The sequence below is a fragment of the Ambystoma mexicanum genome, chromosome 1p, assembly GCF_040938575.1.
Source record: "Ambystoma mexicanum isolate Mex_15411 chromosome 1p, UKY_AmexF1_1, whole genome shotgun sequence".
In the NCBI taxonomy this organism is placed as follows: domain Eukaryota; kingdom Metazoa; phylum Chordata; class Amphibia; order Caudata; family Ambystomatidae; genus Ambystoma; species Ambystoma mexicanum.
The window spans coordinates 313752915-313774684 of NC_090921.1; the positions used below are offsets into that span (position 1 = coordinate 313752915).

The window sequence follows — 21770 nt, forward strand, 5'->3', positions numbered from 1 at the left end:
TCGCTCTCCACGAAAAGCACGTACAAGGAAAACGTGTTCTACATGTACCTTTCATACAGGCCCACACGTCCAGCGTCACTTACGCGGCGTGTACGCGCTAGGGCCATTTCCACCAATTACATGCTTTGTCACTTCTGCGTGTAGGGCCATTTCCACCAATTACACGCTTTGTCACTTCTGCGTGTAGGGCCATTTCCACCAATCACACGCTTTGTCACTTCTGTGTGTAGGGCCATTTCCACCAATCACACGCGATTACACTCTGACGTGCAGTCTTTCCACGTGTGCTCTGTCATCACGTGCTGTGTGGGAAACACCTGTGCGGGTCACGTCACAGACGCGCTTACGCGCTGAGGGCCTTTCCTCAGTTTTCACGCTGACGTGCAGGATTTTCACGTGCCAAATCACTCCGTACCAAGCTGGCCACGCGTACGCACATGGAATACCACGCTCCTGCCCGGAAGGCCGAACTACTGCCCCCCAGAGCCCCGAGCACGCTCCCACCTGCTGCTGCCTGACTGCCTGCTGCCCCTGCACTGCTGGGGGGGTGGGGGTGGTGGGTGACATGGGTGGGGGCCTGGTGGAGGCTGCCCCTGCACTGCTGGGGGGTGGGGGTGGTGGGAGACATGGGTGGGGGCCTGGTGGAGGATGCCCCTGCACTGCTGGGGGGTGGGGGTGGTGGGTGACATGGGTGGGGGCCTGCTGGCAGGTGCCCCACAGTGCTGGGGGGTGGGGGTGGTGGGAGACATGGGTGGGGGCCTGGTGGAGGATGCCCCTGCACTGCTGGGGGGTGGGGGTGGTGGGTGACATGGGTGGGGGCCTGGTGGAGGATGCCCCTGCACTGCTGGGAGGTGGGGGTGGTGGGAGACATGAGTCGGGCATGAGTGGGGGCCTGGTGGAGGGTGCCCCTGGTGGCTGGGGGGTGGGGGTGGTGGGAGACATGAGTGGGGGCCTGGTGGAGGCTGCCCCTGCACTGCTGGGGGGTGGGGGTGGTGGGTGACATGGGTGGGGGCCTGCTGGCAGGTGCCCCACAGTGCTGGGGGGTGGGGGTGGTGGGAGACATGGGTGGGGGCCTGGTGGAGGCTGCCCCTGGTGGCTGGGGGGTGGGGGTTGTGGGAGACATGAGTGGGGGCCTGGTGGAGGCTGCCCCTGCACTGCTGGGGGGTGGGGATGGTGGGAGACATGGGTGGGGGCCTGGTGGAGGATGCCCCTGCACTGCTGGGTGGTGGGGGTGGTGGGAGACATGGGTGGGGGCCTGGTGGAGTCTGCCCCTGCACTGCTGGGGGGTGGGGGTGGTGGGAGACATGGGTGGGGGCCTGGTGGAGGCTGCCCCTGCACTGCTGGGGGGTGGGGGTGCAGGGGGACATGAGCAGGTGTGCAGGGTAGTCCCCTGTTTTGTGGGCTGCCTGCAGGGGCCATGGAGGGTGTACAGGGAACACCTGTGAGGACCCACCCAGCCTAATCGCGTGTGTAACTTCCCACGCACCCCTGTAATACACGTACCAAGCCAAATCGCGTGTGAGAATTCCCGCGCACCCCTGAAATACACGTACCCTGCTGAAATCGCGTGTAAAACTTCCCGCGCACCCCTGAAATGCATGCGCCCAGGCTATTCGCGTGTGGAACTTCCCGCGCACCCCTGAAATACACGCGCCCAGGCTATTCGCGAGTGGAACTTCCCGCGCACCCCTGAAATACACGTAGCACGCTGGGAGACATGAGTGGGGGCCTGGTGGAGGGTTCCCCTGGTGGCGGGGGGTGGGGGTGATAGGGGACATGAGTGTGGGCCTGGTGGAGGATGCCCCTGCACTGCTGGGGGGTGGGGGTGGTGGGTGACATGGGTTGGGGCCTGCTGGCAGGTGGCCCACAGTGCTGGGGGGTGGGGGTGGTGGGAGACATGGGTGGGGGCCTGGTGGAGGATGCCCCTGCACTGCTGGGGGGTGGGGGTGGTGGGAGACATGGGTGGGGGCCTGGTGGGGGATGCCCCTGCACTGCTGGGGGGTGGGGGTGGTGGGAGACATGAGTCGGGCATGAGTGGGGGCCTGGTGGAGGGTGCCCCTGGTGGCGGGGGGGGGGTGGGGGTGATAGGGGACATGAGTGTGGGCCTGGTGGAGGCTGCCCCTGCACTGCTGGGGGGTGGGGGTGGTGGGAGACATGGGTGGGGCCTGGTGGAGGATGCCCCTGCACTGCTGGGGGATGGGGGTGGTGGGTGACATGGGTTGGGGCCTGCTGGCAGGTGCCCCACAGTGCGTGGGGGTGGTGGGAGACATGGGTGGGGGCCTGGTGGAGGCTGCCCCTGCACTGCTGGGGGGTGGGGGTGGTGGGAGACATGGGTGGGGGCCTGGTGGAGGAAGCCCCTGCACTGCTGGGGGGTGTGGGTGGTGGGAGACATGAGTCGGGCATGAGTGGGGGCCTGGTGGAGGGTGCCCCTGGTGGCTGGGGGGTGGGGGTGGTGGGAGACATGAGTGGGGGCCTGGTGGAGGCTGCCCCTGCACTGCTGGGGGGTGGGGGTGGTGGGTGACATGGGTGGGGGCCTGCTGGCAAGTGCCCCACAGTGCTGGGGGGTGGGGGTGGTGGGAGACATGGGTGGGGGCCTGGTGGATGCTGCCCCTGGTGGCTGGGGGGTGGGGGTGGTGGGAGACATGAGTGGGGGCCTGGTGGAGGCTGCCCCTGCACTGCTGGGGGGTGGGGGTGGTGGGAGACATGGGTGGGGGCCTGGTGGAGGATGCCCCTGCACTGCTGGGGGGTGGGTGTGGTGGGAGACATGGGTGGGGGCCTGGTGGAGGATGCCCCTGCACTGCTGGGGGGTGGGGGTGGTGGGAGACATGGGTGGGGGCCTGGTGGAGGCTGCCCCTGCACTGCTGGGGAGTGGGGGTGGTGGGAGACATGGGTGGGGGCCTGGTGGAGGCTGCCCCTGCACTGCTGGGGGGTGGGGGTGGTGGGAGACATGGGTGTGGGCCTGGTGGAGGCTGCCCCTGCACTGCTGGGGGGTGCGGGTGGTGGCAGACATGGGTGGGGGCCTGGTGGAGGCTGCCCCTGCACTGCTGGGGTGTGGGGGTGGTGGGAGACATGGGCGGGGGCCTGGTGGAGGATGCCCCTGCACTGCTGGGGGGTGGGGGTGGTGGGAGACATGGGTGGGGGCCTGGTGGAGGATGCCCCTGCACTGCTGGGGGGTGGGGGTGGTGGGAGACATGAGTCGGGCATGAGTGGGGGCCTGGTGGAGGGTGCCCCTGGTGGCGGGGGGGGTGGGGTGATAGGGGACATGAGTGGGGGCCTGGTGGGGGCTCCCCCTGGATGCTGGGGGGTGGGGGTGGTGGGTGACATGGGTGGGGGCCTGGTGGAGGGTGCCCCTGGTGGCTGGGGGGTGGGGGTGGTGGGTGACATGGATGGGGGCCTGCTGGCAGGTGCCCCACAGTGCTGGGGGGTGGGGGTGGTGGGTGACATGAGTGGGGGCCTGGTGGAGGCTGCCCCTGGTGACTGAGGGGGTGGGGGTGGTGGGAGACATGAGTGGGGGCCTGGTGGAGGCTGCCCCTGCACTGCTGGGGGGTGGGGGTGGTGGGAGACATGGGTGGGGGCCTGGTGGAGGATGCCCCTGCACTGCTGGGGGGTGGGGGTGGTGGGAGACATGGGTGGGGGCCTGGTGGAGGCTGCCCCTGCACAGCTGGGGGGTGGGGGTGGTGGGAGACATGGGTGGGGGCCTGGTGGAGGCTGCCACTGCACTGCTGGGGGGTGGGGGTGCAGGGGGACATGAGCAGGTGTGCAGGGTAGTCCCCTGTTTTGTGGGCTGCCTGCAGGGGCCGTGGAGGGTGTACAGGGAACACCTGTGAGGACCCACCCAGCCTAATCGCGTGTGTAACTTCCCACGCACCCCTGTAATACACGTACCAAGCCAAATCGCGTGTGAGAATTCCCGCGCACCCCTGAAATACACGTACCCTGCTGAAATCGCGTGTAAAACTTCCCGCGCACCGCTGAAATGCATGCGCCCAGGCTATTCGCGTGTGGAACTTCCCGCGCACCCCTGAAATACACGCGCCCAGGCTATTCGCGAGTGGAACTTCCCGCGCACCACTGAAATACACGTAGCACGCTGGGAGACATGAGTGGGGGCCTGGTGGAGGGTGCCCCTGGTGGCGGGGGGGGTGGGGGTGATAGGGGACATGAGTGTGGGCCTGGTGGAGGCTGCCCCTGCACTGCTGGGGGGTGGGGGGGGTGGGTGACATGGGTGGGGGCCTGGTGGAGGCTGCCCCTGCACTGCTGGGGGGTGGGGGTGGTAGGAGACATGGGTGGGGGCCTGGTGGTGGGTGCCCCTGGTGGCTGGGGGGTGGGGGTGGTGGGTGACATAGATGGGGGCCTGCTGGCAGGTGCCCCACAGTGCTGGGGGGTGGGGGTGGTGGGAGACATGAGTCGGGCATGAGTGGGGGCCTGGTGGAGGCTGCCCCTGGTGGCTGGGGGGTGGGGGTGGTGGGAGACATGAGTGGGGGCCTGGTGGAGGCTGCCCCTGCACTGCTGGGGGGTGGGGGTGGTGGGAGACATGGGTGGGGGCCTGGTGGCGGATGCCCCTGCACTGCTGGGGGGTGGGGGTGGTGGGTGACATCGGTGGGGGCCTGCTGGCAGGTGCCCCACAGTGCTGGAGGGTGGGGGTGGTGGGAGACATGAGTGGGGGCCTGGTGGAGGCTGCCCCTGGTGGCTGGGGGGTGGGGGTGGTGGGAGACATGAGTGGGGGCCTGGTGGAGGCTGCCCCTGCACTGCTGGGGGGTGGGGGTGGTGGGTGACATGGGTGGGGGCCTGCTGGCAGGTGCCCCACAGTGCTGGGGGGTGGGGGTGGTGGGAGACATGGGTGGGGGCCTGGTGGAGGCTGCCCTGGTGGCTGGGGGGTGGGGGTGGTGGGAGACATGAGTGGGGGCCTGGTGGAGGCTGCCCCTGCACTGCTGGGGGATGGGGGTGGTGGGAGACATGGGTGGGGGCCTGGTGGAGGATGCCCCTGCACTGCTGGGGGGTGGGGGTGGTGGGAGACCTGAGTGGGGGCCTGGTGGAGGCTGCCCCTGCACTGCTGGGGGGTGGGGGTGGTAGGAGACATGGGTGGGGGTCTGGTGGTGGGTGCCCCTGGTGGCTAGGGGGTGGGGGTGCAGGGGGACATGAGCAGGTGTGCAGGGTAGTCCCCTGTTTTGTGGGCTGCCTGCAGGGGCCGTGGAGGGTGTACAGGGAACACCTGTGAGGACCCACCCAGCCTAATCGCGTGTGATAATTCCCACGCACCCCTGTAATACACGTACCCAGCAAAATGGCGTGTGATAATTCCCACGCACCCCTGTAATTCACGTACCCTGCCAAATCGCGTGTGATAATTCCCGAGTACCCCTGTATTACACCTGCCCTGGCTAATCGCATGTAAGACTTCCCGCGTACCCCTGTAATACACGTTCCCTGGACAATCGCGTGTTGAACTTCCCCCGTACCCCTGTAATACACGTTCCCTGGACTATCGCGTGTTGAACTTCCCGCGTACCCCTGTAATACACGTACCCTGGCTAATCGCGTGTAAAACTTCCCGCGTACTCCTGATATGAAGGTTGCCCGCTTTGCGTTCCTTGTTTGGCAGCCCTGTAAACTGGTCCAGGGTTAGCGCAGCCCTTTGCGATGATTTAGCGATGTTGATGGCTTTTCCTTGCGCGAGGGCGTTCTTGGGGGCGTTACTGGCGCTGCTGCAGGGTCGCTGCGATTCTCTGCGCCACGGCTGGTTTGGGAGCATGGAATCCATGAATACGCTGTGCGCGGAAATCGGTTTTAGCGCACGTGTCTGGCGCACACAATCGCACGCGGACACTCTGCGCCAGCCGCTTGCGACACTTTTCTGCGAAATTCTATGAATTACCCTGTGTGTGTGTTTCTTTTAGAAGACCCCACCCCCCTCTACTCTGTGAGGCTTAGTAAACAGATGCCCTTTACTGTAGGCTGCCTGTGATATTACACAGTCCTTTAACAGATGTCAAATAGCAAATACTGGGAATTACGTGACCTTTGACGTTGTTCTTTATTACTTCTTTCAAAGGAAATGATTCTGAGTTTTGCATTTTTGCCGAGTTCATTCGTGCACACGTCTTAGGTGCTTCGGTTGCTAATTACCTCCCGGAGGAGGGCTTGTGTGTATAGGCCAAGAAGCGTCACACTGGCGCTGCAATGCCGAGTTCATTGACAAGGTGGCGTGGCAACCGCATGCACAGATTTAAAGGGGCAGGCGGATGAGTGCATGCCCCTGGCTGGATGGCGCCCCGAAGCTCATCACTCACAGGAAATCCACTTTTCCTCACCTTGTCTTAGTCAAGGATCCCTTGCGTCCCTGGATTTAGAAGCGTTTGGCACAGCAAAACCAATTTCAAGCAGTAAGGCGTAAGAATAGCCGTGCTACTGGTGAATCTTTCAGCAACTATTCCGTCAGTGCAAAACATTTTCCTTCTCTCTCTGCCTATAAATGTCCATGCTAGCTGCACCAATGTTTACCAGTGTCCCCACATAAGAGCAAACTCATGCTTGCTTTGTCAATAATGCTAGTAATAAATGCCATGCCACTGAAATGAAACTTGTGCATTACGGCTACACCAATGTAGGACAGTATGGCCATGTAACTCAAATCTTGCTGTGTTTTAAACATCTCTGTACCCCATTTTACATTGTTTTGCCGCGCGTTTTGGAGATTCAAGCCCTGGTGTGTTTTGAATATCACTGCACCCAATTTTGCATTGCATTTCTGTGCTTTTTGAAAACTCAAATCCTGGTGTGTTTTTAACATTGTTGCCCACCATTTTGCATTGCATCTTTGTGCTTTTTGGAAACTCAAATCTATTATTAACTGCTATACTATCACCTATCCTCCCTCTCTAATGAAGTCTGGAAGGAAAAAGCTTAAAGATATCCTGGCACTAACCCTGGCATACTAATCGCAGACACCTATGTCAGCGCAACTTCAAGCTAGATTTCTACTGTTATCCTCTTTTCTGTCCCCTCTCCAGATATATGGACTCCTCATATTATATCTCCTCTCTCTCCTCACATCTTCTCCCATTAATGGTGGCACTAGATGGGAAGTCCTCTTGACAGGCTTCTCATCATCCAGGTGTATCATTAATGTCTATCACAATGGCACTATCATGGCTCGAGGCCCTCAATCCACCCTCCTCCTCTTCAACCGGTGCTTGCCATCCCTCAATAACATCCTTCCTACACCTGCTACTCCTCCTACCTCTTCCTCAGCCCCCCTCCTCCAACTGGTGTACCATGGCTCTGAACCCCTCCTCAGAAAACCTTCAAAGGCAGTGACTTCTTGCATCTAGCCACGCTTAATGCTCACTCTGCCATCAAACACTCGGCCAACATCTGCCTCCTCCTTGAAGACTTTGACCTCAATATCTTTGCTGTTACCGAGACGTGGTTCAATACCAGCTCAGTCACTGCTTTTGACTACCTTCCCCCTGATTGCTATAAGATCCTCTCCAAGCCTCGCCCTAACTGGTAGGGTTGCCCTGATCTTCCGTGAGTGGGTCCCTTATTCCCTTATACCCACTCAGCCTTACTCTTCCTTTGAGAGCCTGGTTTGCAAGCTGATCATCTCTCCCACTTCCTCCCTGACCATTGCCACTATCTACAGGCTACCTGGCTTTACCACGCTGTTCCTCTCTGAATGGGCTGATTTCTTCCCCTCTCTCCTCACAACCGCCTCTAAACTCCTTTTCCTGGGTGATTTCAGCATCCACCTTGACTCCTCAATCACGGCATCCACTCTCTTCCGTGACATCTGCACCTCGCTCTCCCTCTCCATTCTTCCCTCTGCTCCTACCCACTCGGCTGGACACACTCTCAATGCCTTCATTCACACTTATCTTTTGATCTCCTCCCTACTCATGACCCCACTCTCCTGATCAAACCATTCACTCCTCTCCTGTCACCTGGGTCCTCTCTACCGTCTGACTACACCTCCCCCAGCCCTGCCAACCTTGTTCACGAACATCTGTCTAATGACATAAGCGTTAGCTGCTGCCTTCACATCTACCTTCATCCCCCTCTCCCTCCCAACTGCAGACTCCATCTCTGATTCTACTCTCAGCAACCTCCATCTACCATCACTAATACTCTTGACACATTTGCCTCAGTCATGAAGATCCACCTAAAACATGCCTTCAAGCATAACACCTGATACAACTCCGAACTTGCAGCCCTGAAATGCTAGTGGCAGACCTCAGGCTCACCTTCTGACAAACTGGCCTGTCGCCTGCTCAATACTGACTCTCCATTCGCTCCAAGAAAAGGGCCTACATCCAGGCTCACATCTCTGATGCTTCGAACAACACAGCTGAACTCTTTAAAAATCTGCAAGGAATTAGCCAACCCTTCTGCAGTCTCCAACTCATCACTTCCCTCCCAAGCCCTCTGCAACACACAGGCCACACACTTCACTGAAAAAATTCAGCACATCCTGAACACCCTTGCTTCCTCTTCCCCCTCCCTTCACCCACTCCCCTGCCTCCTATGGCCGACCATGGTCCCTCTGCCTTTCTATGGTCCTTCTCTCCTATCATGCCTGATGAGGTCACCAGAGTTGTCCGCTCCATGCAAGTCTCCTCCAAACAGGTCTTCCCCTGCTCCTCCAGAACCATTAAGGACAATATTGGCTCTCTTGCCCCTGCACTTGCTGACTTCTGCAAACACTCTTTTCCTACTGGATCTTTCCCCTCTTCCCTCAAGCACTCCCTTGTGCGCCCCCTCCTGAAAAAACCTTCTGCAGACCTGTCTTGTCCACTAACTATCACCCCATCTCTATCACCCTCTTCCTGGGGAAACTCTTAGAATAGCTCCTCTTCTCCCAACTGACCCAGCACACTGAACTTGTTGGTTGCCTACACGACCATCAATCTGGATTCCGAGCATCCAGAGACACGGAAACTGCTCTTCTGTAAACCTGTGAATAACTTGAATCTCTTCATTCTAACTCTCCAGCTGTTCTCATTCTGCTTGATCTCTCGTCTGCTTTTGACATGGTCAACCACTCCATCCTCATAAAACGGCTCCACAATACCCTAGGTATCTCGGAGCGGGCATTGGATTGGCTGACCTTCCTCAATGACCATCCATCACAAGTTATTCTGGGTTCTTTCTCTTCCCCGATCTCTAGCTCCACCTGCGGGATCCCCCAGGGCTCCAACCTTTCTCCCTGGCTCTTTAACATCTATCTTGCTCAGCTTTCAAACCTAATTTCCACCTTCTCCCCTAACTTTCAGTATTATGCTGATGACACACAACTCTTATTCAAACTTTGCTCTTATCCTCTACTTACTTCCTCCATCATTCTTGACTGCCTATCTGCCAGCCAGTCCTGGTGTGCCTCCAATGATCCCTGCCTCAATACCAGCGAGACTGAGATCCTTCCCTTTGGGACTATTGCTCCCTCTTTCTTCCCCTCACTCTGGCCACCCTTTATGGGCTCTCCCCTTTCCCCTTCTCCTTCACCTGAAGCCAAAACCCTTGGAGTCATCTTTGACCCCTTTCCGCCCTTCCTGCCTCTCATTCAGGACCTTATTTATTTATTTATTTATTTATTTATTTATATTTATATAGCGCACAGACAGCTCAGGAGCATTGAGGCGCTGTTACTTGTAAGAGCTTAGTTACAGAGGTACAGGAATGGTAGCAGTCATTGATACATTATAAATACAACAGACACAATTCTATCATTACAGCTTATGCAATTGGTCATTACATTCAGTTTATACAATGGGTCATATGTATAGTATTCAAGCTGACACGAAGGACCTTATGTGAAGAGAATGGTTTTCATAGCTTTACGGAAAGCGATGAGGGAGGCCTCACCTCGGATTGTGGGAGGTAGGGCATTCCAGTGTGTGGGTGCAAGATATGGAAAGCTGGATCCGCCCGCTCTGACTCTTTTTACTAGTGGCACATAGAGTATGTTGGTATAGGGTTATCTGGTTGGCCTGGTAGTGGAGACAGGGTAGATCCTTTGTGAGAGGTAAACAGGGGCAGTGAGGTGAATGCACTTGTGGGTCAGTGTAAGAGCTTTGAAGACGATTCTTTCCTCTATTGGGAGCCAGTGGGCTAGTTTTCTGGCCTCCGAGATGTGTATACAGATGTGACAGCACTATTCTGTATGACTTGTAGCCTCTCCAGGTTTTCATTGGAAGTTCCTAGAAAGAGTATATTGCAGTAGTCTAGCCTGGAGCCAGTGATGGCTCTGGCTATGTTTGTGCAGTTCTCTTTGGAGAGAAAGGGCCTGACTGCGTTGATTAGTTTAGCGTGATATGCAGCTGACGAGGCTATTGCGTTGACTTGTCTGTCCATGGATAGGTTGGAATCCAAATGGACTCCAAGAGTTTTGACTGAGTCTGAGACAGGTATTTTGATGGTGTCGATGGTGAAGTGACTGAATTGGGCATCTAGACTTTTTAGCGTGTCGGGGGAACCTACCAGGAGGAGTTCGGTCTTGTCGGAATTGATGTATAGTCCATTGTCTGCCATCCAGGCTTGGATGGTGTTGTAGAGGTTATTAAGGAGGATCTGGGTATCATCAGCGTAGTTGGTGTAGGAAATACCCAAAAATCGTCGAGGATGAAGAAGAGGGGTCATGTGAAGATGTTGTAGAGGGTGGGGGAGAGGCAAGAGCCTTGGGGCACACCACAGAGTATGAGGGTGGGTGTAGCGGAGGCTAGGTCAGAAAATACTTGCATGGTTCTGTCTTGTAGGAAGGATGTGATCCATGCTGTGATCCATGATGTGATCCAAGAAGGCCCACTTTCAACTCCACCTCCTTAAAGGAATCCTTCCTTTCCTTACTTTCCCCCAAAAGCTCAATGTCTCTAGAGCTCTGGCTCTCTCTAGGCTAGACTACTGCAATAGCCTCTTCCTTAATCTACCCTCTTCTTCTCTACGATCACTCCAGCTAATCCAGAATAGGGCTGCAAGACTTGCCCTTGGCCTCAAGCACAGGGACTGCATCTCTCCAGACCTAAATTCTCTCCATTGGCTCCTAGTTGCTGCAAGGATCAAATTCAAATCCGTCTGCATCATCCATAAGGCTGTCTGGGGCCGGGGACCACGCTACTACAACTGACTCTCACTAAATACTCTCACTCCAGATATTTATGTTCCTTTGGCACCAACTCTCTGCATGTCAATCGCTTCGCTAAATATTAGGTGGCCGATCTCTTTTATTGGCTGGCTCCCTCCTATGGAGCAGCGTCCCCTTCTTCTTCGTCTTGAGCCGGATCTCCTCAAATTCCAGAACGTCATCAAGACCTTCCTTTTCACCTCCTCCTTCCCGCCCTCTCTCTTCTGCTAAATCCCACAGTTGCTGAGATCGATGACCAGGGCCCTTATGTGTCCACCGGGGTATTGGCCTCCCACACCCAATCGCCTTCAGCCTCCGCCTGCCCCCAGCACTTGCCTTGGCACACACTGGCCTGTGCTATCACAGGCCCGCACATATCTATTGGCAGTTCACCACTCATCAAGTCACTTAACAGCTGCATACTCCCTAGCACTTCCCAGTGGTACACCTAGCACTTACCCCCCGCCCCTCATCCCTTCTCTCTGTCTGCACTGGAACATTTTGAATGCTCACACGGCCTAGTAGGACCACCTCTATCTTTCATTGTTATATTTGCATTTCAGTTTGAACTGTCATATTTTGCACTGTAGGCCAGTAGGGCTAAGTAAGAACACTCATCATACTGGGTTTGCCCATAATGGCATTAATAAATGTCTTGCTGCTGTAAGAAAACATGCCCATAATGGCTGCAGCAGTGAAGATCGGTATGGCCATGTATGTACACTCATCGTGTTGGTTTTGCCCATAATGTCAGTAAAAATCCCATGCCACTGTAAGAAGACATCTACTTGCTGGCTTCACTAATGTAGCCTTCCCCTACATCCCCATGTAAGAACACTCGTCATTTTAGCTTTGCCCATAACCCCAGTTAAAAATGCCATGCCACAGTTAGAAGACTCATCATGTTGGTTTTGCCCCTAAGCTTCACATAATGCCCATTATGCTTATTGGCAAAAGCAGTAAAAAAATTCAATGTCACAGTAAGAAAACATACCCTTGCTGGTTGCACAAATGTATCCCCTACCATAAAAGAACACTTGTGATGTTGGCTCTGTCCATAATGCCAGTAAAAATGGCGTGCCACAGCAGGAATATATGTTCCTGTTGCCTGCACCAATTAGACCCCCCCACCCACACCTCCATTTAAGAGCACTCATCATGCTGGCTTTGCTCGTAATGCCAGTAAAAAGTATTCTACTTAAAGAAAACCTGTCCATGCTGGCTGCTGCACCAATTTAACCCACCAAAACCATCAGAGGCTCACTGCCTGTTCAACTCAGATGTATGGACACATTCATACACGCATCCAACATACACACTCTCTCATTCAAGCGTGTCCCCGTACAACTTGCAATCGCTCATTCATATTCACACTGCTCTCTCATCCACACAATCACCCACACATATGCACTGCTATCTCATTGAAATGCTCAGCTCACCCAACCACGAAATCTTACACACTAGCTGGACTTTCACAGATTACTCACATTCCCATTCACACCCATGTTCACTTATACAGATAGACACAAACCCTTGCATTCATGCATACATCAAACATACATACACTTATACATTCATAAATGTTATGGTTTCTTATCTGGAGGCTAGTAGTCAATATGCCACCTCCTTTGACACCGCCGTGAAGAAACCAGGAAGCAGTGGGAGCTTCCTGGTTCCTGACATGCACAGTGGAGCCAGAATACCACCATCCTACCATCCCATATCCTCTGAATATGCAGCGAGCTCCAGAAGCACCCCTATGGACATGGACATTCGGCCCTGCACTTACCCGTTCAATCATGGGGAGGGGGACACAATTCTCTTAACAGATGTCTACAAGTAGACCTCCTTAGAATGGCGATAGGGGTGGCATCAACTCAAAAGTGATGCTTTCAAAATGCCACCAAGTTCAAAAGCATTGCCAGCAGTCATAAATGAGGGCATAAGGGGTATCCCCTGAGGTTACCTATAAGTATACGTTGATACTGCAGGATTCTCCTAGATTCTCAGAGTCTGCACATTGCCAAATGCACCAAAACTACAGTCCTGTTTATCAGATAGCAATTGGGGAACCACGCAAACAAGAAAAAGTTAAAAGATGACTCTGGGCCTGCACAGCCTGGGACCTCCTGCCCTACAGATGTGAATGGTGGGGGGGGAGAGATCTTTTGTAAGCCACCTTTTGGAAGAAGGTGTGGAAGACTTTGAATTTAACTCCACGGAGAATCCTTTTTTAACAGACAGTTTTTCCATTTTATTAGTTGATATGTTCAGACGTCCCTCTTCCTGAACCTCACAATGAAAGTTCATATCCGAGCAAAAATGACTACACATGTGGGTTTAAGTGTTCAGTGTCAGTGCTTCCGAGCATTTTGTATTACAGGCACCCTAGTTTACCAATATTTGGTGAATTCGGTTGACAGTATCGCCTCTATTCTGTCCCATGGCAATGCTCTCCCAGAACTTTAGCCACCATTTCGCCAATATTGATCCTTAAGCCAATTTGCAGTCCTGTGTCTATGTTAGCCTGGTAAAATGTAACAGCTGGATGATAAGTTTTGCCAGGGATGTTGGTAGGTCTGGAAAGATCCGGGGCTACGCTAATGTCGGGACTGTCGGGACTCGGGGCTAGCTAGCTTTTTGGTTGTAGCCTCTGAGCTTCTATCCGCTGCTACAACCAAAAGACCTGGGGCTATAGCCCCCTTAGCCCTCCCTAGCAACGCCTCTGAGTTTCGCAAAAGGGATAGACATTGTATAACCATTGTTTTCATCTCTGTCACCAAGTATGAATACCTGTGGGTCTGAAGGGAGCAGAATGCCTGGCATGTCCTTAGTTTTTGCTAGGATTGAATTCCAATAATTCAAAAAAGGTAGCAGGCGCTCCTCTCCAGAAAGAACATGACATGATAACCTGTTCCAAGATGAGAGTTTGCAGCACACGCTTTTTGCTCACTGTACCTTTCACAGATGGGAAATATCCATTTGCATATCAGTCTTTGTCCCGCCCACATGGGCAGTCCAGCACCGAAATGCTATGGCAATTCCTCTCTGAACAAGAGCACCAAAAGCAAACCCATACACGTGTTTCAGCCTTGTTTGGCCTCATCAGTGAGGTGAAGCTTTGTCTCTCTAAGCACAGTGAGCAGGGAGTCCGCGTCTGGTTGCCCCCAGGTAACTCAGGGTGACCAACCCCAAGTTCCTTTCAAATATTTCCAAAAAGGTAGCCGGCGCTCCTCTCCAGAAAGAACATGGCATGATAACCTGTTCCAAGATGAGAGTTTGCAGCACATGCTTTTTGCTCACTGTACCTTTCACAGATGGGAAATATCCATTTGCATATCAATCTTTGTCCCGCCCAGATGGGCAGTCCAGCACCGAAATGCTATGGCAATTCCTCTCTGAACAAGAGTACCAAAAGCAACCCCATACACGTGTTTCAGCCTTGTTGGGCCTCATCAGTGAGGTGAAGCTTTGTCTCTCTAAGCACAGTGAACAGGGAGTCCACGTCTGGTTGCCCCCAGGTAACTCAGGGTGACCAACCCCAAGTTCCTTTCAAATATTTCAAAAAAGGTAGCAGGTGCTCCTCTCCAGAAAGAACATGGCATGATAACCTGTTCCAAGATGAGAGTTTGCAGCACACGCTTTTTGCTCACTGTACCTTTCACAGATGGGAAATATCCATTTGCATATCAGTCTTTGTCCCGCCCACATGGGCAGTCCAGCACCGAAATGCTATGGCAATTCCTCTCTGAACAAGAGTACCAAAAACAACCCCATACACGTGTTTCAGCCTTGTTGGGCCTCATCAGTGAGGTGACGCTTTGTCTCTCTAAGCACAGTGAGCAGGGAGTCCACGTCTGGTTGCCCCCATGTAACTCAGGGTGACCAACCCCAAGTTCCTTTCAAATATTTCAAAAAAGGTAGCAGGAGCTCCTCTCCAGAAAGAACATGGCATGATAACCTGTTCCAAGATGAGAGTTTGCAGCACACGCTTTTTGCTCACTGTACCTTTCACAGATGGGAAATATCCATTTGCATATCAGTCTTTGTCCCGCCCACATGGGCAGTCCAGCACCGAAATGCTATGGCAATTCCTTCTGAACAAAAGTACCAAAAGCAACCTCATACACGTGTTTCAGCCTTGTTGGGCCTCATCAGTGAGGTGAAGCTTTGTCTCTCTAAGCACAGTGAGCAGGGAATTCCAATAAACCTGTGCCATGGGGCATTGTTATTACATGTGTGTTATTGTACCACCATCCTCATGGTTACACCAACTTAAGTCCAATACCCCTCAATATATTTGCCTAAACTCTTTGGAGTCAAGTACCCCGTTAATCGTATTTAACACGAACATTCTTCCAAAGTAGTGGCTATCAAGGACTTGTGGACCCTTTTCCAGATACGACTGTAAGAGTCCCTGGAAATTGCTACTCCCAACCTCGCACATTGTCATGTGCTTCATGTCTGGGCCATCCTCGTCGAGTTTACAGGTTAGTGCTCTTACTCATATGGTCTAAATGTGCCCCAAAAATGTGCATTGTCTGATTCCTTTATGGCCCTCTTGGTGATCCCATACCTAATCTGCATGTAATACAACCTTTCTGCCCCTAGTGATTAATTCTGTCCTTGCAATGGGTGAAGATGAATCGGTAGCCTGCCTCATATAGCTGATGTTGCTACCCATAGCCCATCTGTCAAAGGATCCAGAGGGAAGTCTTGCTGTCCTACGAGTGGTCCCCTGGAGATCATGCAAGTGAGGGTATGTGGTCAGATCTTGTCAGGCAGAGAGGTGTGATGTTGCTCTTGTTACAGTCTCTTCAGTGCGCTCTTTTGCGTAGCCCAGTGCAGGTCACTTTGGAGAAATCTAAGTGTGCCACCTGGAACCTTATTTTATAGAGCAGTAGGATCATAGACAACCCTGTATGTTATGAGATTTTTTACTTTTCCAACTGCAGAATGCACATTTCTCTTGTTTTAAGGCTTTGTAGCATCTACACACATATTGACCCTAAAAATAGATTGTAAAGTTATAGTTCAAAACACACTGGCTCTTAGGATAGGGCCTGTCATAAGTTCATATGCACGAAACAGGTATTGCAACATATAGTCTCGCCGTCTCTTTTTGCCATACATGTCTTTGGGATGGCATTTGGTTGATGTCAAGCACTGAATATGCATCCCAGTATGCGTGCCCACCTGCTCTAGGTGAACTAGATCTATAGGGCCCTGTGCTATATGCACACAGAATGAACGGCTGGGGAGCTTATGAAGTTTCACAGTGGCCATCAGTCAGGTGTGCTCATCCCTCCTACCACACACAATATACAGCTCACCTCTCTCTCTAGTGATCACTATACGTTTTGAGTCAAAAACAAAAAACAGCTGGACAAATGTGCATTTAGTTCCATTTCTATTCCGAATCACCAATCAAATGCATTTCTCCAATTACGCAATAACTGAAGACGACATGGAGCAACACAGGTTCGTTCCCTGGGTCCGCGCTTAGAAACCTCTGGGTATTAAGCGTGTTATAAATAACCAATTACAATTACAGGGGGATAAAAGAGTTGTCCTAGAATCCAAGCATTTTGGTCAAGTGATGAAGTCAGGATTGGAACCCATGTCAATGACCTCATCACTAGGGAACACCTTCTCTCCAATAGACACTCTTTGCTAAAACACACATTGGGGGTCATTACGAGGTAACCATGCCGCTATTGGCGGCATGGCTACCCCCTTACCGGGTACCGAGTCCGGGTTCCTTGAATGAGGAATTACCGGGCCATTCCGACCTTGGAGGGCCCGGTAATTCCTCATTCAAGGAACCCATTCCCATTCGAGAATTCCAATTGAGCCCCCATAGGGCTCAATTGAAATGGGGAGGGTGCTAACAATGGGCACGTTAATAACGGGCCCGTTGTTAGCACCCTGGTCTGCTCGCGGGACCCGCTAAGTGCGCCTGGTTTTACCAGCCGCCCATAGCGGGTCCCGCGAGCAGAACTCGTAATGAGGCGGTAAGGGGTTGACGGCTCCGGCACCTTTACCGGCACCGTTAACCCCTTACCGTCAAGGTCGTAATCACCTCCATTTTCTTAGTTTGTAGCCAGGACAATAATAGAAGTTCTGAAATGATTCTCCTTCGCTTCCTATCCCACTGTTACAAGGTTCAAAATGAACATTCGAGGAACACCCTTTAGGCAGGTGCCACCCCATGGGAACCAGGAGCTACCAGGAGAGGCTACTTTAACCTTTTGCTCATTATGTATGTATAATCCGTTGTATATGGTATGTGTTCTAATTCTTTATTAACATGCTCAACGTTAATATCACCTGTGGATGTTTTTAAGGCACCAGTTGGCATGAGGAGACAATTGAAGCAGCTGGTAGCTCTCCAGGCTCTCCTAGGCTAGACGCAGGAGCTAAATAGTTACCAGTAATTTCGAAACCTGTGTTATATCTGGCACTGCTCGCCTTCGACAGAAATCTTAGAGCAAACATTGGCTTAGTCTCGAGTCCGCAGCGGAGTGCCTGCGTGCTCATGCCCAATGTTTTTATCAATAGTTGTATTGTTTGATAATGAATGCTTTGAATACTCGACACAGAGAAGTCTTTGTTTCTGGTGGGGGTGTAGGGGAAATGATCAGGATTGTGGTTAGGATGCATGAGATTGATATCACAAGACATTTATCTGGGGCTTTAACTGATCACACCTTCATTGTCGGCTGCAGAGGCACGCCCCCGTGGACGGATCCTCGGCGGGGCACAGACAGAACCGAACTTGCGGCCCTACATGGCATCAATCCAAGTGAATGAGACACACGAGTGTGGGGGGCTCCTGATCACGCCTCAGTGGGTGCTGAGTGCGGCGCACTGCCTGCCAGAGAGGTAAGTGCACATTTGCACAATTGCTGCTTCTCCTTGAAAACGTCTGATAGGATACTCTGTGTATGTTTAAAGAGGGTGTTTAATAACCTCATGCATCTTATGTGAAGGGCTATCATATCCTCACACACCTGCAAAGTAGTGTAATGTCCTCGCACACCTATAATGTGTGTCCTTATTATTCTTCAATACTTACATGTACTCCTGAAAGTGTAGTGCAGGTCCCATAATGACTTCCATACACCTGTGAAGGCGTTCTAATAGCCTGACACAACTTCAACAAAGACCATTGCATAACCTTAAACCTTTAATGTGCCGTACAATATAATCCTACACCAACATCCATGGTCCTTACAATTCTCTCGGTCAACCTTCGAAAATTCCACACAATGTCCTCACACACCCCTAATGTGGGCCAATAATACACTTCTACACCTTTCCTAAAGGTCTTTTAATATCCTTAGACGCCCCTAACGAAACCCTTATTGTATTCGCACATACTGTAACTGGGTTCCTGCCGTTTTCAAATGCCTGTAATAAAGACTGTTATATACCCTCTCAGGCCTATAATGAGGTCTATAATATACGCCTGCAATTAGGGCCTTTCATAGTCTCTGACAGTCTTAACAAATCCTCACATACACGCAACATAGGTCCTATAATAGCCACACAAACCCCTACAATAGATCAGTGATATAATCCCACACATTAAGAGGCTGTTTAATATCCTCCCATGCAGCAAATGTAATCCCTATAGAATTCACAGACACCGTTTGAGTTCCTATACTTTCCTGAAGTGCCTGTAAAGAACATATTATATCCTGACACACCTATCATAAGCTATATACAATAAACCCACACTTGTAACCAAGATCCTATAGTTGTTTCAGATATCCTTAGAATAGGACACACCTGTAACAAAAACCCTATAGTATATTCATGCTCCTATAACAAACTCCCTCCCGTATGTCCTCACACCCCCCCTAATATAGGCAAATCAAATTCTCACATACCTGTCATGAAAACCATATCATTTCCACACACAGCCCTATAGAAGGCCTTATAGTATCCTCACAGAAAGTAAAGGGGTTCATATAATATCATTAAGCACCAAGCATCAAGTTATGATAAAGTCCCATATTTTAGGCTGGCTGATGGGTCTTGTGTGACCCTGGGGGCTGGGTGCCACCACCCGCTCTGTGATGTAGGGCCCAGAATAGCTGAACAGAGCATCTCCAGCCTCCATGGTCCATCATCAGTCTTAGATAAGTCACCTCGTTACTAAGCCCTAGGGACAACAAGACGAGAAGTCAGGACCCCATGCGGGATGGGGACCCAGGAGAAGAAGCGCCTGGCCCTGGTTGTAGGGAATTACTTCATTGGGTTGAGAGGTACATGGGTATGTCCAAGCTGTTGGGGGGAGGAGGGAGTCTAGGAAAATGCCCTCAGGCCTCTCTCACCACAGGACTAACCCCTGAGCCCACTAACCCATACTGGGAAAGGGTCTTCTACCAGTAGTCTCTATGAACCTTTTCCAAGTTTTTCCACAAACTCAAACTCTCAGGTTTTCCCACAAACCAGAACCCATTTCTCTGGCCCAGATATGACATACCCATGTCTCTAAAAGGCAGCACTGTCATCAGGCTTCACATTCCAACACCAAAGACCTGAACCTGCAGACAATGCGGGGGACCCATACATGGGAGGAAGAGAACACTGGGTTGTGGAGCCCAAGACATAGAAACATCAATATTGGATTTTCGCTCTCGGGCATGAAGAAGACATTGAACAGCGGCTTCAGGGAGGACCAATGGTAGCAGGAGCAACAGAAATCTGACAGGCAAGATGGCCGACAGACCTTGTGAGGGTTTGATCAGTGGCTCCACATCGTAGCCACACAAATCAATGAGGAGGAGCCTCAGGGGCGGTACTGCAATGGTAAAAGAGGCTGAGCATTCTGCAATGGATGAGTGTATTTGTGGATGGACAGGGAAAGAGTGGGATGGAAGTGGCGAAATGGAGTGGCAAGGAGGTGGTTGTAAAGAGAAAAAGAGTGATCACGATGGGAGAAAGAATGGAGGTGCAGTGGCATTGAAAGGATATTGGAACGAGGTGGGGAGAGAGATACAGAGGAGGAGCAAGGAAGCAGGGTGAACCCGAGAGAGTGCAAGGAGGAGAGACAGAGGGAATGGAGGTGGGCAAAAGATACCTGGAGAGGAGCATTTTTTTAGAGAAGTATTAAGGTGTAATGAGCATGGAGTAACAGGAGAGAGAAGGAGTGGCGGAAGGGGAGGTGGAAGTAACACTTGGAGTAGTGCTGGGTGATATGGACCAAAAGTCATATCTCGATATTTTTCTGCTGAATGGCTATATTCTAAATATATCTCGATATTGTTTATGTGGGTTAAATGCTCAGATGTAAGCTGCCAACTACAAATGAGATGTAAAAAATACCTTTATTTTTAAGACATGGATCAAAATAAAGATCAAATACAAGGTTCCTCTTTCAGTTTGAGAGTACAAACTGCTGTGTAAATATCAAAATATAAATTAAAAATTGTATATATTTTGATGTTAACGATAATGTCTCCTATATCGATTTTGAAAATATATATCGATATCTCTCTAGACTCTATATATCGTCCAGCCCAAACCGGGATGGGTGAGGCTGGAAGAGACAGTGAAAAAAACATGGGACAAAGGAGTTGCTGGGGCATGGAGGAAGTAACATCTGAAAAAGAGTAGGTTGGGAGAGAAGTGTTGAAGTGGAAGGAGGAGGTAGAGAACAGAAAGTTAGGACTATAGGAAGAAAAGAAAGGGATAATATCTAGGAAACAGATAGCACAGCTAGACACTGTTGGCACAGAGTTGCTAGAGGAAAATCATCTAAATAGGAGAAAGGAAGACAAGAGAGGAGAAGGGAAGAATGAAGAAAGTGAGGGCTGGAAACCAGGAGGAGAGGCAAAGAGGGTTGCAGGGCATTGAGGAAGTGGTAGGAGTCTGTTTAGCAGCTAAAAAGAGGGAACAGAGCAAGGGAGGTCAGGAGAAGCAGTGGTACATCACAATAGTCGCCCATCTGGTATGATGCCTACCCCAATGGCTATTTCAGATCAGTGGGTGAATGCAGTAATGATAGTGCTTGTGGCTTCATTTGGGGGATTAGATCGCAACCAGGGGCAATGTTAAACCTAATGCAACACAAGCAATGCAGGAATGCAACACATGATATTTTCAGACAGCAGTGTTTTTTTAAATACATATACACTTTTAAAATAATAAGCAGCACAAAACAAGACGACAATGTAAACGGGTAACTGAGATCACTTAAGTCCTAGGCACAACCCCCCAATTTACCTCCCCTAACCAGATTAATTTCCTGTTTCCTTCCACGTACGACACGTTCCTGATTAAGAGGAATGTCAGTAAGATGAATAAACAGACCATGATGCGGCAAAGTCCACTCCTCCATGCATGGCATCTGTTTCACCCTCACGGGCAGCATGCCAACAGCTGCTGGCAGACTACGGCCAATGCTTCCTATGCACAAGCTGGATCACCAGCTTCTCCTTTGCCCTCCTCAGTGGGCAGCCCCTGTACCAGGGACCTGAGAAATTGTTCCATGAGGTTTCATGGCAAAGTGCTTGTGTTGCAGATCTCAAGGTAAGGGGTCGCCCTCACTCTACAAGGACACCTCTTCTTCAAATGTAGCAGTAGCCAAGAGAAAAAACTCTGTGCCGCAATATGCTCTGTCTTGCTGGTGGTCACATGTTCA

The 21770-nt window shown here is 51.9% G+C and overlaps 1 protein-coding gene across 1 annotated transcript in view; it reads left to right on the forward strand.

The window, feature by feature from the left end:
• Positions 1-21770, forward strand: part of LOC138569567 (complement factor D-like) — a 73732-nt gene that overhangs the window by 34459 nt on the left and 17503 nt on the right. Inside the window, exon 2 of the mRNA XM_069647649.1 lies at positions 17845-18001. Within this exon, the coding sequence (XP_069503750.1) occupies positions 17845-18001 (157 nt within the window). The remainder of the gene's footprint in view (positions 1-17844; positions 18002-21770) is intronic.